At 30.5% G+C, this 14,897-nt stretch overlaps 1 protein-coding gene across 1 annotated transcript; it reads left to right on the forward strand.

The window, feature by feature from the left end:
* Positions 1-5,056: 5,056 nt before the first annotated feature.
* Positions 5,057-14,450, forward strand: LOC114185196 (RNA exonuclease 4). Its single transcript, XM_028072781.1, has 9 exons — positions 5,057-5,199; positions 5,286-5,355; positions 5,463-5,541; positions 5,783-5,864; positions 7,099-7,207; positions 13,336-13,424; positions 13,529-13,593; positions 13,687-13,765; positions 14,003-14,450. The coding sequence occupies exons 1-9, from the start codon at positions 5,146-5,148 to the stop codon at positions 14,171-14,173; spliced, it is 798 nt and encodes a 265-aa protein (XP_027928582.1). The 5' UTR covers positions 5,057-5,145; the 3' UTR covers positions 14,174-14,450.
* The last annotated feature ends 447 nt before the right edge of the window (positions 14,451-14,897 follow it).

Below are 14,897 nucleotides of genomic sequence, written 5' to 3' on the forward strand. Positions count from 1 at the left end.
CAGAATTTGGTTTTCGAGAACAGAATTCTGACCCATTTTCAAAAGTGTGCTAGATTGGTAAATAAAATATACAATGTGCTATTTGGGTGATTATTTTTTATATATGTGCTACTGTAGAAAAAAATTTCACTCCTCACAATCCCAAAGTTTTTTCGAAAACTTAGCTCTGATATCAAAAACTTCGTTGTTAGTCATTGAACTCCATTCCATGGGATCGTCATTCATGTGGAGATATGTGTCCATCGTTGCAACTAATTTATGGGTTATAGTATCATTCCCCTCAATGACTTAAGTACTTATTGATGCATTAATCATTTGGTGAACGGATCCACAATTTTCTTTCTGACGCGACAAAGTCAAGAAAATAATACCACGAGTGAGAACTTTCTAATAAATTTGTCTCACTCTCTTATGCCTTGTTTTTCAATAAAAGTTTTGCTATAAGTTTTATATACAACAACTTGAGTGTCACAATGCAATGATGTAATAGGATGTATATGTTTATTTAATAATGATAAATCATATAAATAATAAATAGTTGCCTAACTAACACTAGTATTTACAACAAGAATCTTTGCTTCCATGGTATATCATGAAACAACATTTTGTTTAGTAGTTTTTCATGATATTGCACCTCCACTTTGTGTCACCAAAATAAAAATCCAATTTGCATTAATATATCCTTCAGTAATCTCAAGAAATTGCACATATTGAATGCCATGACCAGAAGAAAAACAAATAATATTATAACTAGATGGCAAATAATATTAGAGGTATCACAAAAAATTTAGTCAATTTATCATTTGAAGGAAACATCTCTAGATTCCATAATAGTATTATAAGAAATTTGAATAAGTAGAAATAACCAAGGACTTTTCTATTCTCATTATGAGATATATTAATATTTGCAAGACACCCCACATTTTGAAATATTTTAAATGTGGTTCTCATTTTATTTCTCCATAACTCAAAGAATTTTATCACAACATTTACAAAGAATTATATTATGACAATAAGAATATAAAATTTCATCATGTATATTGCTAAGTTTATTTTTAAAATAATATTATTCTAGTATCATTACCAAAACAATACAACCCAAATGTCAACCTATTTTAAGTTATGTCACTGTCATCCTTTGCTACAAAATTTCTTTTTATGCACAAACATTGTAAACCACACTCACATTCATCTATACACATTAGTTAAATCACCAAATTTAAAAAATTGTCCTTCGTGCCAAGATATAAAATAAATCACAAACCTACAAAATTAAAACCATATCTACATCATCTAATACAACAAACACATGCCAATTTCTCAAAAATATATTTATATAATTATACATTTTGGATCCTTTACTTTCACAATTTTTCCTTAAATCAATGGAGGATTTAGCAATAAAATTACGAGGCCTCATTCTTCTAATAGAATTTGTTAGAAAACAATTACTCAAATAATACTAATAATAATAAAAATATAAAATAATATAATAATAATTATTAAAGCAATAATAACACTGAGACATATATATAAATCAAAGAATATTAATCCGAGACTTGATAATTATTATAACAATAATAAATAATAAATAAAAGGTAAGGAGTATAAATAGCCTGGATTGAGCACGCATAGCGCTATCCTTAGAGAGAAAACGCCCCTACTGCACAGGGTTAAACAAATATATCAATACACAATCATAATGTGTTTCTTATCATATGCGTTTCTCTCCCAAGATATAACAACCCGTCAGATCAATCGAGTGCAACAAAGGATCTCCAAACCTTATGAACACCACTGTCTTAAAGATAATATAGAGAAGAAAAGAAGAACACTTTAAAAAAAAAAAACTATAGTGTTTGTTGTCTATGTTGTTGTTGTATTCTTCCCCATGCACCTAGGTGGTATTTATAGGTAGCAAAAGGAGACAAACGAGTAAATAATAATAAGAATATAGCCGTTAGCCATAAAAAACATTAACCCATAAATTAAAGGTATATAAAAACATGAGTAACAGTAAGTTTTTTTATTTTAATTATTTATTTTTTAAATTATATTAAAATTTTTCCAACAGAATTAATGTTTACGTGACCTACAGCTTTCAATTTATGTTTACGTGACCTACAGCTTTCAACATATGCAATAATCAAATAAGAACTACTAGATATTTTATTATAAGATAAAGGCATACCATTTAACTTAAACAAATCATCACAAATATATAATTTAACTTAAACATTTAACTTAAACAAATCATTAACGATTACACCCATAATAATAATAATAATAATAATAATAATAATATTTTTGTATTAATAGAACTGAAAATTATTTTTGTATTATGATAACTATATTTATTTATAATGGTTATTATTATTATATTTCTATAAACTTATTATTATTTTTATTATGTTACTATATAATAATAATAATTATTATTATTATTATTAGTTTTATCAATACAGAATATTATTTTTATAGTGATATTATTATTATAATTAGACATCCATTTTTTTTATTTACTACCAATTTTATCTCAATTATTTTCAAATTTTTATTTATTGGTTGTTTATTTATCAATACATCTGAGTATTATTTGAATTCAATTAGTAGTTACAAAAGTAGTAAAATAATAAAATTTAAAATAATTTTTTTTAATGAACAATTATTTAAATTTTAAAATTTATAATTAAGAGGATAAAATTCTAAAAAATAAAATAGGATACTAAAGATGTGTATCTATTTATATATATGTAATTGTATTATTATTATTATTATTATTATTATCACGAGATATTATTATTACGGTATTATTATTATTATTATTAGTAGTAGTAGTATAGTGAGACACGCATCTTACTTTTATTTAATATGTGATCATATATCAATTACTTGCATTTTTTATTTGTTTTATTGTTCATTTATCTTTAAATCTTTTAACCTATGATGCATCAATACTTCCACTTGGGTTACGTATACATGTCCGATACTGTATGATACTTTATCGATACTTATTAATGAAGTATCTAATTTATAAAGTTATACTACAATACACTTTTTTTTTAATAATGACAAATTTTAGTGACAACAAATATTTAGTCATTATACAATGACCCATTTAGGTACCTATTTAAAAACTAAAAATTTTTGACAATTAAAATAGTTCCAAACAATTATAATTTATCTCTACATTAATAATTAAAATAGTTTTTTATCATGAATTGGTTTATAAATTCGTTACTAACATTATCTACCAATCTAATGTTTTGATTACCAAAACAATTGGTTTCTAAATTGTCTACTAATGTTAACTACTAACAATGATATATTTATTATGTTATTTAAGAATTGTTATACATTTTTTTAATATTTATGTATCACATATCTATCACGTATTGTATTCTATTATTCTCAAAATAAACGTATCGACGTATCGGATACGTGTCGTATCCGATACATGTATCGTATCCGTGCATCATATTGAACTCAAAAAGTACTTACTAAAATCAGTAAATTAATAGAACTAAAATTTATTATTATTATTATTATTATGATAATTATATTGTATTTATAATAATTATAATTATTATATTACTATAGTGGTATTATTATTATTATTGTTGTTGTTATTATTATTATTATCATCATTACAGGATATTATTATAGTGATATTATTATTATTACTATTGTTATTATAGTGATATTATTATTATTATTAATATTGTTATTATTATGAAATTATTATTATTATTTTGTGTTGTTTATTTATTTATACATCTGAGTATTATTTGAATTCAAATAAGTAGTTACAAAAGTAGTAAAATAATAAAATTGAAAATAATTTTTTTATTATGAAAAATTATTTAAAATTTAAAAAATAATAATGAACAGGATAAAATTATAAAAACAAAAGAGGACACCGAAAATGTGTATCTATCTCTTTACATGTATGTATTATTGCATTATTATTATTATTTTTTTATCACATGATATTATTATTATTATTATTATTATTATTATTATTATTATTATTATTATTATTATAGTGACATACACAACTTACTTTTATTTAATATGAGATCATATCTCAATCACTTATATATAATTTTATTTTGTTGTTGATTTATCTTTAAATATCTGAACTCATAAAGTAGTTACTAAAATTCGTAAAAATTAATAAAACTTAAAAATGCTTTTTTTATAATGATAGTTATATTGCATTTATAATAATAATTATTATTACATTAGTATAGTGATATTATTATTGTTATTGTTATTATAGTGATATTATTATTAGTATTGTTATTAGTATTTTTATCACTACGTGATATTATTATATTGACATTATTATTATTATAGTTAGATACACATTTTTTTTTACTACGAGAATATATTTCGATTATTTTTACTTTTTATTTATTTTGTTGTTAATTTATCTAAACATCGAAATAATTATTTGAATTTAAAAATTAATTACTTAGTTAAATGATAAAACTGAAAAGTAACTTTTTATATGAATAATTATTTCTATTTAACAAACAATAGTTAACAAGATAAATTTATAAAAAAAATATGTATTTTTTTATATTAAATTATAAATTATTGTTGTTAATATTAACATTAATATTAACATTTATATTGATATTTTTAGGATAAACATTTTTATTATTATTATCATCGGTTTATTATTTTATTATTATGTTTATTATCGATAATGTAATTGTTATTGCAAGTATTTTTTTAATTATAAAAAATGTTACTGTAGCAAATACTTTTATTAAATAAATTTTTAACTTTTTAAAAATTTATAATTTATAATTATTAATAATATTATTATTAGTATTTTTAATGATTAAATGTATAACTTTTTAAATTTATTTAGATAAATATAATAATAATTATATTATTATTCTATAAAAAATAAAAGAAAATAAGAGCCGTGCGTATCACATACTAGTTTGAATATAATTTTGAGTATTAAAATCACATTAAAATTTATCATATAAAAATCAAATTTAAAATGGTTTAAGTAATATAATTTGTAGGGTGCCTCCTATTTTCTTTCTTTTGTTTGAAGTTGAAACTTTAGAAGGCTGAAACCCTGATTGTGAAGGGCGCGCAGAAGACCACACTAGCGGCGAACACATGAAGAAACCGAAGCAAACGCAGTTGAATCCCAATTGGCTTCAACTCCAACAAGTGCCTCTTCTATTCTTCTTCTTTCTGCCTTCTATTCGACAAACCCATGTCTCTACGTCATTTTATTGGTGTTTTTCAATGTGCAGAAGCTGAATGACTCCAAGGCTCCAAGGACCTTCAAAAGTTCAGATAAAGTTACCCCAGAATCAATATTGGGTAAAAAAAGTTGATTTTTCTTCTGGGGTTGGACTGTTTTGGTATAAGAGGTGAAACCCTTGAAAACAATGTATCCGTGTGTGACTCTGTTTTTTTTTCTCTTACAGGGAAACGTAAAGAGAGACCAGACGAGGAATCCAATGATAGTCAGATTAATCCTCTTATTCCTGTAAATGATGATTCAAGGTGACTACAGTGAATTTTATGTGTTACTTTGTAGTCTTATATTGGTTTGTGTGTGTGTGAGTGAATTTGAGTTGCATCTATGCGATTAACTGAACGAGAGTTTAATACTTCATTATTTTGAGTTAGAACTTGTTTTTTCCTGTATTGAGTCTGTTGACTCTGTCTAAGCGTGCTATGTTATTATGGAGCTTTCTGGTCATTTTAAAGTTCAATATCCTTTAACTTATTAACCATCTGGCAGTCTGACAGATGCAGTGGCCATGGATTGTGAAATGGTTGGTGTTGGTCAAGGAAACAAAAGTGCTCTTGGAAGAGTAACTCTGGTATTAAGTTTTTCCTCTCCATCTTCGATTATTATCTTTAGATTTTTCCTCCCCATGTTATGTTACTACAGTGATTAATTCATGTCACTAAAAAGTACAAAGAATGTTTGATTGGCGAATATGAACTAGTAACTAACAATTTTTTCCATTTTCATCATAACCGATTTATGGTTTATGGACTATGGATTGGTGTTGCCTTTTACTTTTTCATTCCCAACATAATGTTCACGATCTTGTAGACTAACATGCTTTTGCCTGAAGCAATATCATGGTTATGTATACTTAGGTTGTCTGCTGTTTAATCATGAGGTGCTGTGTTGCTCAATTGATGTGAGCTCCACATGAGTGGACTTCACCTGCAGTGGAAGATTTTGAATCCCACTGGAAGTACCAAATGTTTTGGGCTACACTATCAGACTCTTTAAGTGGAAATTAGTCTCACCCCCAAAGGTAGTGGGCAGGGCCACACCTTGTGAGAGACCCAATAAAAACTAGATTAGATGTTATTTGTACATATGTCATCATTGACTGTCTTCTCCCAGACTTTCTTTGAGTCTCTTGTCTACTGTATTGGCCTACAGGAACGTGTTTCTTGTATTTTATCACCTTATACGAACACGTTGTTTAAGTGCAACTGTGTGAGGGTTAGCTAGGAAGTAGTTGAATGAAATCCCATTATTAATATCCATGCAATGCAGAACCCATACTTGATAACATTATAAAATTATTGTGTGAAATTTTTTGGGGGGCTGTTTTTTCGTACATAAAAGATTAGATTGAAAGCACCAGAACATTACATCCTGTATATATTTGAAACCTAATCATCCTAACTTTAGTATGTAAGAATTCATACCTTTAAGACTGAACTGCTCCTGCATAGTGGAATTGTAATTTCACATTTAACAGAAAAACCAAACGAATGGTGTTAAAGGGTGGTGCCGTGGCCACCATGGTGGACTGGCATGGCAGATATTTTGCCAACTGATTCGCAATTTGTGAAGGTTGGCCTACTATGGCATCGCCATAAGCCACGATAACACACTTTAAGGCAGAATTTTGGCCTTCCATTGTATTCCCCCATGTACATTGATAATTCCGAACTAAACACTAAACAACTGAACATTGATTTCCAATATTCTTTGGCATAAGTATTTTTTACAATTATCATTAATATGTTCATCTCCCCTTGCTTTGTTAAGTCTTTTATTTCTAATATTTGTTCAGTTGATGGCAGGTTAATAAGTGGGGAAATGTTATTTATGACGAGTTTGTTCGGCCAATGGAACGGGTTGTTGACTTCCGCACTAGAATCAGTGGCATAAGGCCTCGAGATCTTAGAAAAGGTTTGATATTCTTTTGTTTATGTTAGAATCTTGTAGATATGTTAGAATCCCATAAGTATTGCAATTGATGATACTTAAAATCAATTAATGATATTAAGATCAAGTAGATTGATTTTATATTTGTGTTATTAGCCTAAAACAGGTTAATTGAATATTCTATTGTTATGTGTCTCCTTTATAAATTGAATATCTTCGCTATGGTCTAAACAAATAAAATTTATCATATGCTTTCTCGTTTTCTCTCTTCTCAACTTGGTATCAAGAGCCTAACAAGAAGGCAACTCTAATATATGCTTTCCCTACAGACTCATTGCACAAAGGGATAAATTTTTGGAAACTATGTTTTTCTGTTTATGTTTTTTTTCTGTGCTGTATTTCATAGTTCACCGTGGTCATTACTATTCCCTGCTGGTTCAATGAGCTGTTTGTAGCTGTCAACCACCACCACTGGCTTCACCTTGACTTGTGATAACCAACCTTAACAATTGCTCTTCCATTAGGCGGCTCACATCCCTAAACCCCACTCTTGACTTTTCACATCTTTGCCACTACCTCCATTGCACGTGACGAGACCTTCGATAAGCTTTCCAACAAATTCTTTTGTGATCAAACTCTGCTCGCCTATTCTAGTTTTGGATTTGTGGTCTTTCTTCCATTCTGCACACCATTTGGTCCATATCCTTTTTATGGGTTGGCTATTCTTTGTTTAACTAGCTATTCTCTATTTGGCTGGTTATTCTATGTTGGACTGTTTTCCACACTGCTGGACTGTTTTTCTCTCTCTTTGAGGTTGATCCATGACGACTCTGAAACTCATGCATCTTTTCACCAACTTTGTCACTGCCCTGCTATTCTGCTGACAAGTTGGATGCCAATAACTACAATTTTTGGGCCGTAGACATCAAACTATGGCTCAAAAGTCAAGGTTATCTTGACCATATCTTACCATTAAAGAAAATAATGTGGTTGAACTTGCAAAGCTAATTGAAGTGAAATTTGTGCTCAACTTTGTGGGGTCATCAATCAACTATCTTCATTTCTCCGTCAAACAAATTTTCTGCTCCCACAATACATTTGAATTATTTGGGATGAGACCAAGTCAATTTACACTAGTGACAAAAAAATTCTATAGGGTATGTATGCCAACACCCCATGGATGTGGTGGTGACAAAGACACTTGATAGAACCATGTTAAACTATTTGGGTTCTATAGGTGTTTTTCATGATTTTAATTAACTTCTGCCTCTTGATGTGACCCCTAGCAATGAAATTGGAGAATCAACTTGTCCTTCTCATGCTACTACTTTATATGGTTTACATGCAAAGCACTCTTAGGTTTCGGACTAGATTTTAGGATCTCTTCCTATTGCTTGGTCTTCTTTGCTTGCATCCCTACTAAAGCAACACTCACTCATTGTGAGTTAGACCTATGTACTTGTTAGAATAAATAGTCTTAAATGTGATTTATTGTACTATTGTACTATGTGCTAGACCTAGTACCTACGAGCATGCTTTAGACCTAGTTCCTTGGAGCATCTTCTAGAGTTCTCTTCTTTTCTCTCATCCATTGTAATGTATCTCAAACTAGTATAAAATGAAAACCTAAGAGGAGAGAACTCTCTCTCTCAAATTAACACTAAATCTTCTTCCTTTAATCTCAAGTTGGTATCAGAATAATGGGTTAGAGTCTATCCTAACAAAATTTGATTTCCACCCGCTATAGAACCATTCATTAATGTCTAGTCCCACACTCGAGATATATATACCTTAACGTGATGGGTGTGTGTTGAAAGTCTCACATCAACTAGAGATAAGGTCAATTTAAAGTGTATAAGTGGGTGCAAACTTTACTTTCTAAGCCGGTTTTGTGGAGTTGAGTTAGACTTAAAAGTCCACTTCTTAATGGTGCCATCTATTTTTTTTGGTTTTTCAGCCACAATCTCATAGGTATGTGATCATGGCCACACTCACAAAAATAATGATGATCGTAGGTCACGATTCAAGTGACTGTTGCCACAAAATTGGTCACACCAATGATTGCTATTATGCTCAACATGGTTAACCCCTAGAACAACTTTTGTGGTAAACTTTACTGTAGATTCTCTTGCATGCAATCTTCAATGATTTCCTTCGATAACATGGGGACCATTAGGTCTCTAGTTCCATTGCTTTTGTTGGTCATATTGGTAATTCTTTTGTTGGCATCTCTCACTCTTTAGGCTGATTTTGGTTCCACCGATCATGTAATTGATACTAAATCCTTTTTCCATCACTTTCTTACAAATGGTTCTAGAAAATAGTCCTAAGGTGTTTGTATTGATCATCCTCTTCCCTTTCTTTATATTCTTTATGTTTTTGGAGGCTCTTTTTAATTTATTGTCCATTAGTAAACTTACATGGTCTCTTGATCGTGTCTTATGTTTTACTAAAGATTAAATGTGCTTGTAGGATTAAAGAATAGGGTGGACAATTGTGTAAAACATTCAATGTTATTGATATCGGATAACGGAAAATATCCGCGACTCCAAAAACCGTTATAAAGTTATAACAGAAATCATAACGGGTTATGACGGAAGTATTACGGTAAAAAAATATAATACCACCACATATAATTTTAATGAAAAAGTAATGATATTATGTATAATTATATTGAAATTTTTTTTGCAAAATTATTATAGTGAAAGTAGAATAGTAAAAAAAAATAGACTTGACGGCGGCCGGTGGCAGTGGCGGCCGGAGGTGGTGGTGGCCGGTGGCAGTGGTGGCTGCTGGGTGCTGCTACAGTGATGCTACAACGGAAAATAAGGCACTGTGAAAAGAAAGAATTGACTGGATTGATTTTGAATAAAAGATTAAAAAAAATTGACTGTGGGGATTGAACAGAATTCACTGCTGGTGGCTAAAGGGCTAAAGGAAGTTAGGGTAAAAAGGTAAGAATGAAGAAAAATGTTTAAAATTTGAGTGGGTGTGGGCCAGGCCCAATTGTTTAAAATAAGTTAGGTTTCCACGCGTTTCCTTTCTTCCTCACAAGCATGCCGCCGCCGCTACTGCAAGTTCTTTCTTCTCTTCGCTGCCCCAAGTCCTTTCTTCTCTTCTCTTTCGCTCATCCTTTTTTTTTCTCAGTTCGATATTTTCGCCTCCATCGTTTCACCACCGCAACCCGCCATGCACAAAGCGGCCTCCATGGGCCGCCATAGAAAATCCGATTCGCCTCTGCCTTGTTATGGCGGCAGGCTCGGAAACTGGTACCGATTTCCGCCATGGCCGATATTCAATAACACTGAAAACATTTTATTTATCCTTGTGCCTTCCAACAAAATGAGACTGTTGAACAAAAATCAAACATCTTCTTGAAGCCACATGAACTCCTATTTTCCCCTCTCATGTTCCTCATAGTTTTTGGGGTGATGTTGTCCTTACTGTGTGTTATCTTATCAAACACATACCTTCCTCAATATGAACGATAAAATCCCTTGTGAAGTTCTATATCCTCACCACTCTATTTATCCTTCATTGTCTTAGGTCTTTGGTTCTACATGTTTTACTCATGGTCTTGGTTTTGACATTGACATACTGTCTCGATCTCATAATTGTTTTGTCCTCAAGTATTCACGGTCTCAAAAGGGTACAAGTGTTATTCCCCATCTTTTCTTATGGAATTCATCTTTGCTAATGTCACCATCTTTGAAACAATTACATTTTTTGGGTTTGCATCATTTGTATCTAAGACTTGGAACATCGTTCCTCCACCATTTGGGAAGTTTGTGGTTGGTTGTCAATGGGTATATGGTCAAGATTAGTCTAGAAGACAAGGTTGACCAACTTAAGTCTCTCATTTCATTGCAAAAGGTTATACTCATATCTTCCAGTTAGATTCTGGTGATACTTTTTTCTCTAGTTGCCAAAAGGCCTTCTTTGCAACCATTCTTGTCGATTATTGTCATTTGTCATTTGCCTCTCTTGGACATAAAGAATGCCTTTTTGCATGGTGATATGCAAGAGGAAGTCTACATCAAGCAACCTTGCTTTGTTGCTCAAGGGGAGTCCTCTGGTCTTATATGTTTGTTATGAAAATCTTTATATAGCTTCAACCAATCACTTTGAGCATGGTTCAATAGATCTAGTACTGTGATTCAACAATTTGGTATGATTTAAAGCGGGGCTGATCATTCTTCCTTCTATTAACACTTGTTGACTGCATCTATTTGGTTATTTATGTTGATGACCTTGTCATTACAAGCAGTGATCAAATCATCATCTTTTTAAGTATTCTCAAAGGAAAGATCTTGACAAACTAAAATATTTCTTTAGGATGAGGTACACAGTAAAAAATGAGATCATCATCCTCCAAAGGAGTATGCAATGGTATTGTGAAAGAAATAGAAATGTTAAATTCCAAGATAGTCGAAATCGCCAAAGGATCCCAATGTCAAACTCATTCCAAATTAGAGGGAGCCTCTTCCAAATTCTGAAAGGTACAAATGGTTGGTAGGGAAGTTGAACTACCGTTCTATTACTTGTACAAATTACTCATTCATAGTTAGTGTAGTAAGTTCCTTAACTCCTCATGCACGATACATTGGAACACAATGACTCACATTATTTGATATATTAAAGGAGCTCTAGAAAAGCACTTTTGTATGGAGACAAAGGGCACACTCTAGTTGTGGGGTATTTTGATTCAAATTGGTTGGGTTCCCCCACTCAAAGAAGGCTGACCTTTGATTTTTCTATACAAAATGTTGTAGTTAGGTCTAGTATGGAGGTAGAGTATCAAACTACGGCTATAGTCAATCAAAAGCTTAATGACTCAGAGTTGCTTAAAAACCGAATTTTGGAGAAGTTACATAGCTATCACTTATATGTGATGATCAATTTGTTATGCGAGTTGTCTCAAATCTAGTATTCCGCAAAAGGATATTGAAGTTGATTATTATTTTGATAGAGAGAAAGTCATGTTCGAAAAATTATCTACTCTTTGTGTCAATTTCCATGATCAACTAGTAAATATATTCACTAAGTCATTAGAGGGTCCTTGGATTAATGACATGCAACAAGCTTGGTGTATATGACCTATATGCTCCGATTCTGAGGGAGTGTTAGAATCTTGCAAATATGTTAGAATCTATAGATACACTAGCTGATGATATTAGGATCAATTATATGTATTCTATATTTATGTTATTAGCCTTAAATAGGGTAACTGAATATGATGTAATTGAGTAGTTTTTCTGGGTTCATGGAAGTCGTCATATGCCTTAGTTTATCTCTTCTCAACAGTCTACCATTTTAAATACAATTGAAAGTTTTGGAACTTAAAAATTCCAATGATATGAATTATACCTCATTTCAATTTCCTCGAAGAAACATCAACTTCATTATATTCTTTGAAAGTTTCAAGGAGTCACAATTTATTTACTCTTACATGCATCATTCACTTCTTTGGACAATTGTAGCTTAGTTTCAAAATTTTTTATATCATCTCTTTTTTACTGATAAAGTTTGGACATTTTTCAAGAGCCACTGATTTTTCTTTTTCTTTATCTTTGATTGGAGTTTTCTTTTCCGTGACTTAACCAAAGCAAAGCATGTGTTCTGTGCCTTAGTTGGTCCTAATCGTGTTGTTAGAACAAAAGTTTCTAGAGCTGTACTGTACTGTACTGTATTACTCCTGAACTATTGTAGTGTTATGGCTTATCTGGGGGATGGTGTTTTTGGGACAACCGGTTATTTCACCAATCAAGTATGGTTATAATGTTTTGTAATCAAAATCCGGTTTTGTTTGCATATATTTGCTAATCATTCCAAGATATTTTTTTGTTCGGATATTAAAAAATCAGCTTTTACATAAGAAAAAGAGTGTATATGAAGCTGAAAGGAAAAATAATCGTGAGTTACAAAATGCCTAGATTCATGAAAACAGCTGAAATTGAAAAAAAAAATGAGCCATGTCTGCACTAATATTAAGATGTTAGGGTTCAGGTGCTCAGCTATTTGCATGTCTCAATTTCTAGAAGCAGCCATAGTAGTTTTATTATAAGTACGAGGACCATGATTTTCCTAACCACTTCTATGATACTTATGCCAATAAACTAATACAAGTTTCAACATGATCATTAAATTTGTAGCAAAGGATTTTTGGACTGCTCAGAAGAAAGTGTCAGAGTTGATCAACGGAAGGATCCTTGTTGGTCATGCCTTGTCCAATGACTTTAAGGTCTACACTTGAGTGATTATTTCTTCCACGTTCTTGATTTGTGTGTATGTTTCTCTTTTCAGCCTTTGGTGTTTAAAACTAAGAGTTGGACTGTATTTCTGCAGGCATTGTTATTAACTCATCCCAAGAAGGATATAAGAGATACCTCCGAGTACCAACCATTTCTAGGGTGCTGTGACCTAATTGCTTCATCTACCTTAGGTTTACATTTCTAAGTATTCCTGTTATTCATTATAATAAATTTGCATTTGGGTTTAAGCAGATCAAGTAGCAGAAGAGCACTGCGACATCTTGCTGCCGAACATCTTGGTGTGCAGATCCAAACAGGAGAGCACTGCCCAGTTAGTTTATTTTCATTTTTTTCCTTATATGATTGATCAGTGACCAATACAAGACTATTACTGTGTTGAGTAAATGATAATTGTCTTTCTAGGCTAAAAGTTGCACTCGCTTTAATTGCTTGTGCCATTCTCAAAAGTTTGACTTTTTGTTTTTCATTTATGCAAACCTGCATTTTTTGTTGTGTCGCTGTATCTCTAAAACATGAAAAAAAAAAATCTAACAAAACCATGTTTCAGATAGAAGATGCTCGTGCTGCTATGCTGCTTTACCAAAGACATAAGAAGGACTGGGAAAAGAGCATAAAAGATCAATTTCGGTTCAAGCAGAAGCAAAGGAAATCGAAGCAGAAAAAGAAGCACAAGATTGAAGATGCTTCAAATGCAAACCATGTTGAAATTGAATCCTAGATTTGCGTGCCCTTTTGAAAACATCTGGTCAGGGGACCTCCCCTTCAATACTTGTTGTATTGCTTAGATTTGGACTCCAAGTACTGTTAAAAGAAACAGTTTTGCATCTAAGTATAATTGGTAGGGAAAAGCTGATCTCAGTTTTATTGAGTAGAAGTTATGGTAAGTTATTATGTACCCATTATTCAATTTGTGTTACACAGATCTATATGTCGTGTACTGTATTTCATAATACTTTAGTGATATTTATTAAAGAAGTAATTCATTTATAAAGTACTATCATGTATTTCATTTATAAAGTTCTGGAACTTTTATGATGATAATTTATAATTTATTTTGATAATATTTAATATACATATTATTTTGATTTTGATTTATATAATAATAATTATATATTTATTATATTTTTAAAAAATATTATATATTTTTATTATGTTTTAAACAAAATTAATATTTTTTAATATACATATATAATGTATCATATTTTATTATTTTTAAATTGATTGTATCGTGGTATCAAATATATATTGTATAACCATAATAGTGGTGTATAATATAGTAAAATTTATGCTTTAGTTTAAATTAAATCAACAGTTTACGTTAGAGAACTTTTATTTAGACTGATAATTTTTTTTTTGATTGAGATACATATATCATTATCGATTAAAAGCTCGTGTTTGGATTTACGATGAATTATCTAAAGTTATGTTGAGATATTAGTTAA

This window comes from Vigna unguiculata, chromosome 5, assembly GCF_004118075.2.
Source record: "Vigna unguiculata cultivar IT97K-499-35 chromosome 5, ASM411807v1, whole genome shotgun sequence".
Taxonomy (NCBI): domain Eukaryota; kingdom Viridiplantae; phylum Streptophyta; class Magnoliopsida; order Fabales; family Fabaceae; genus Vigna; species Vigna unguiculata.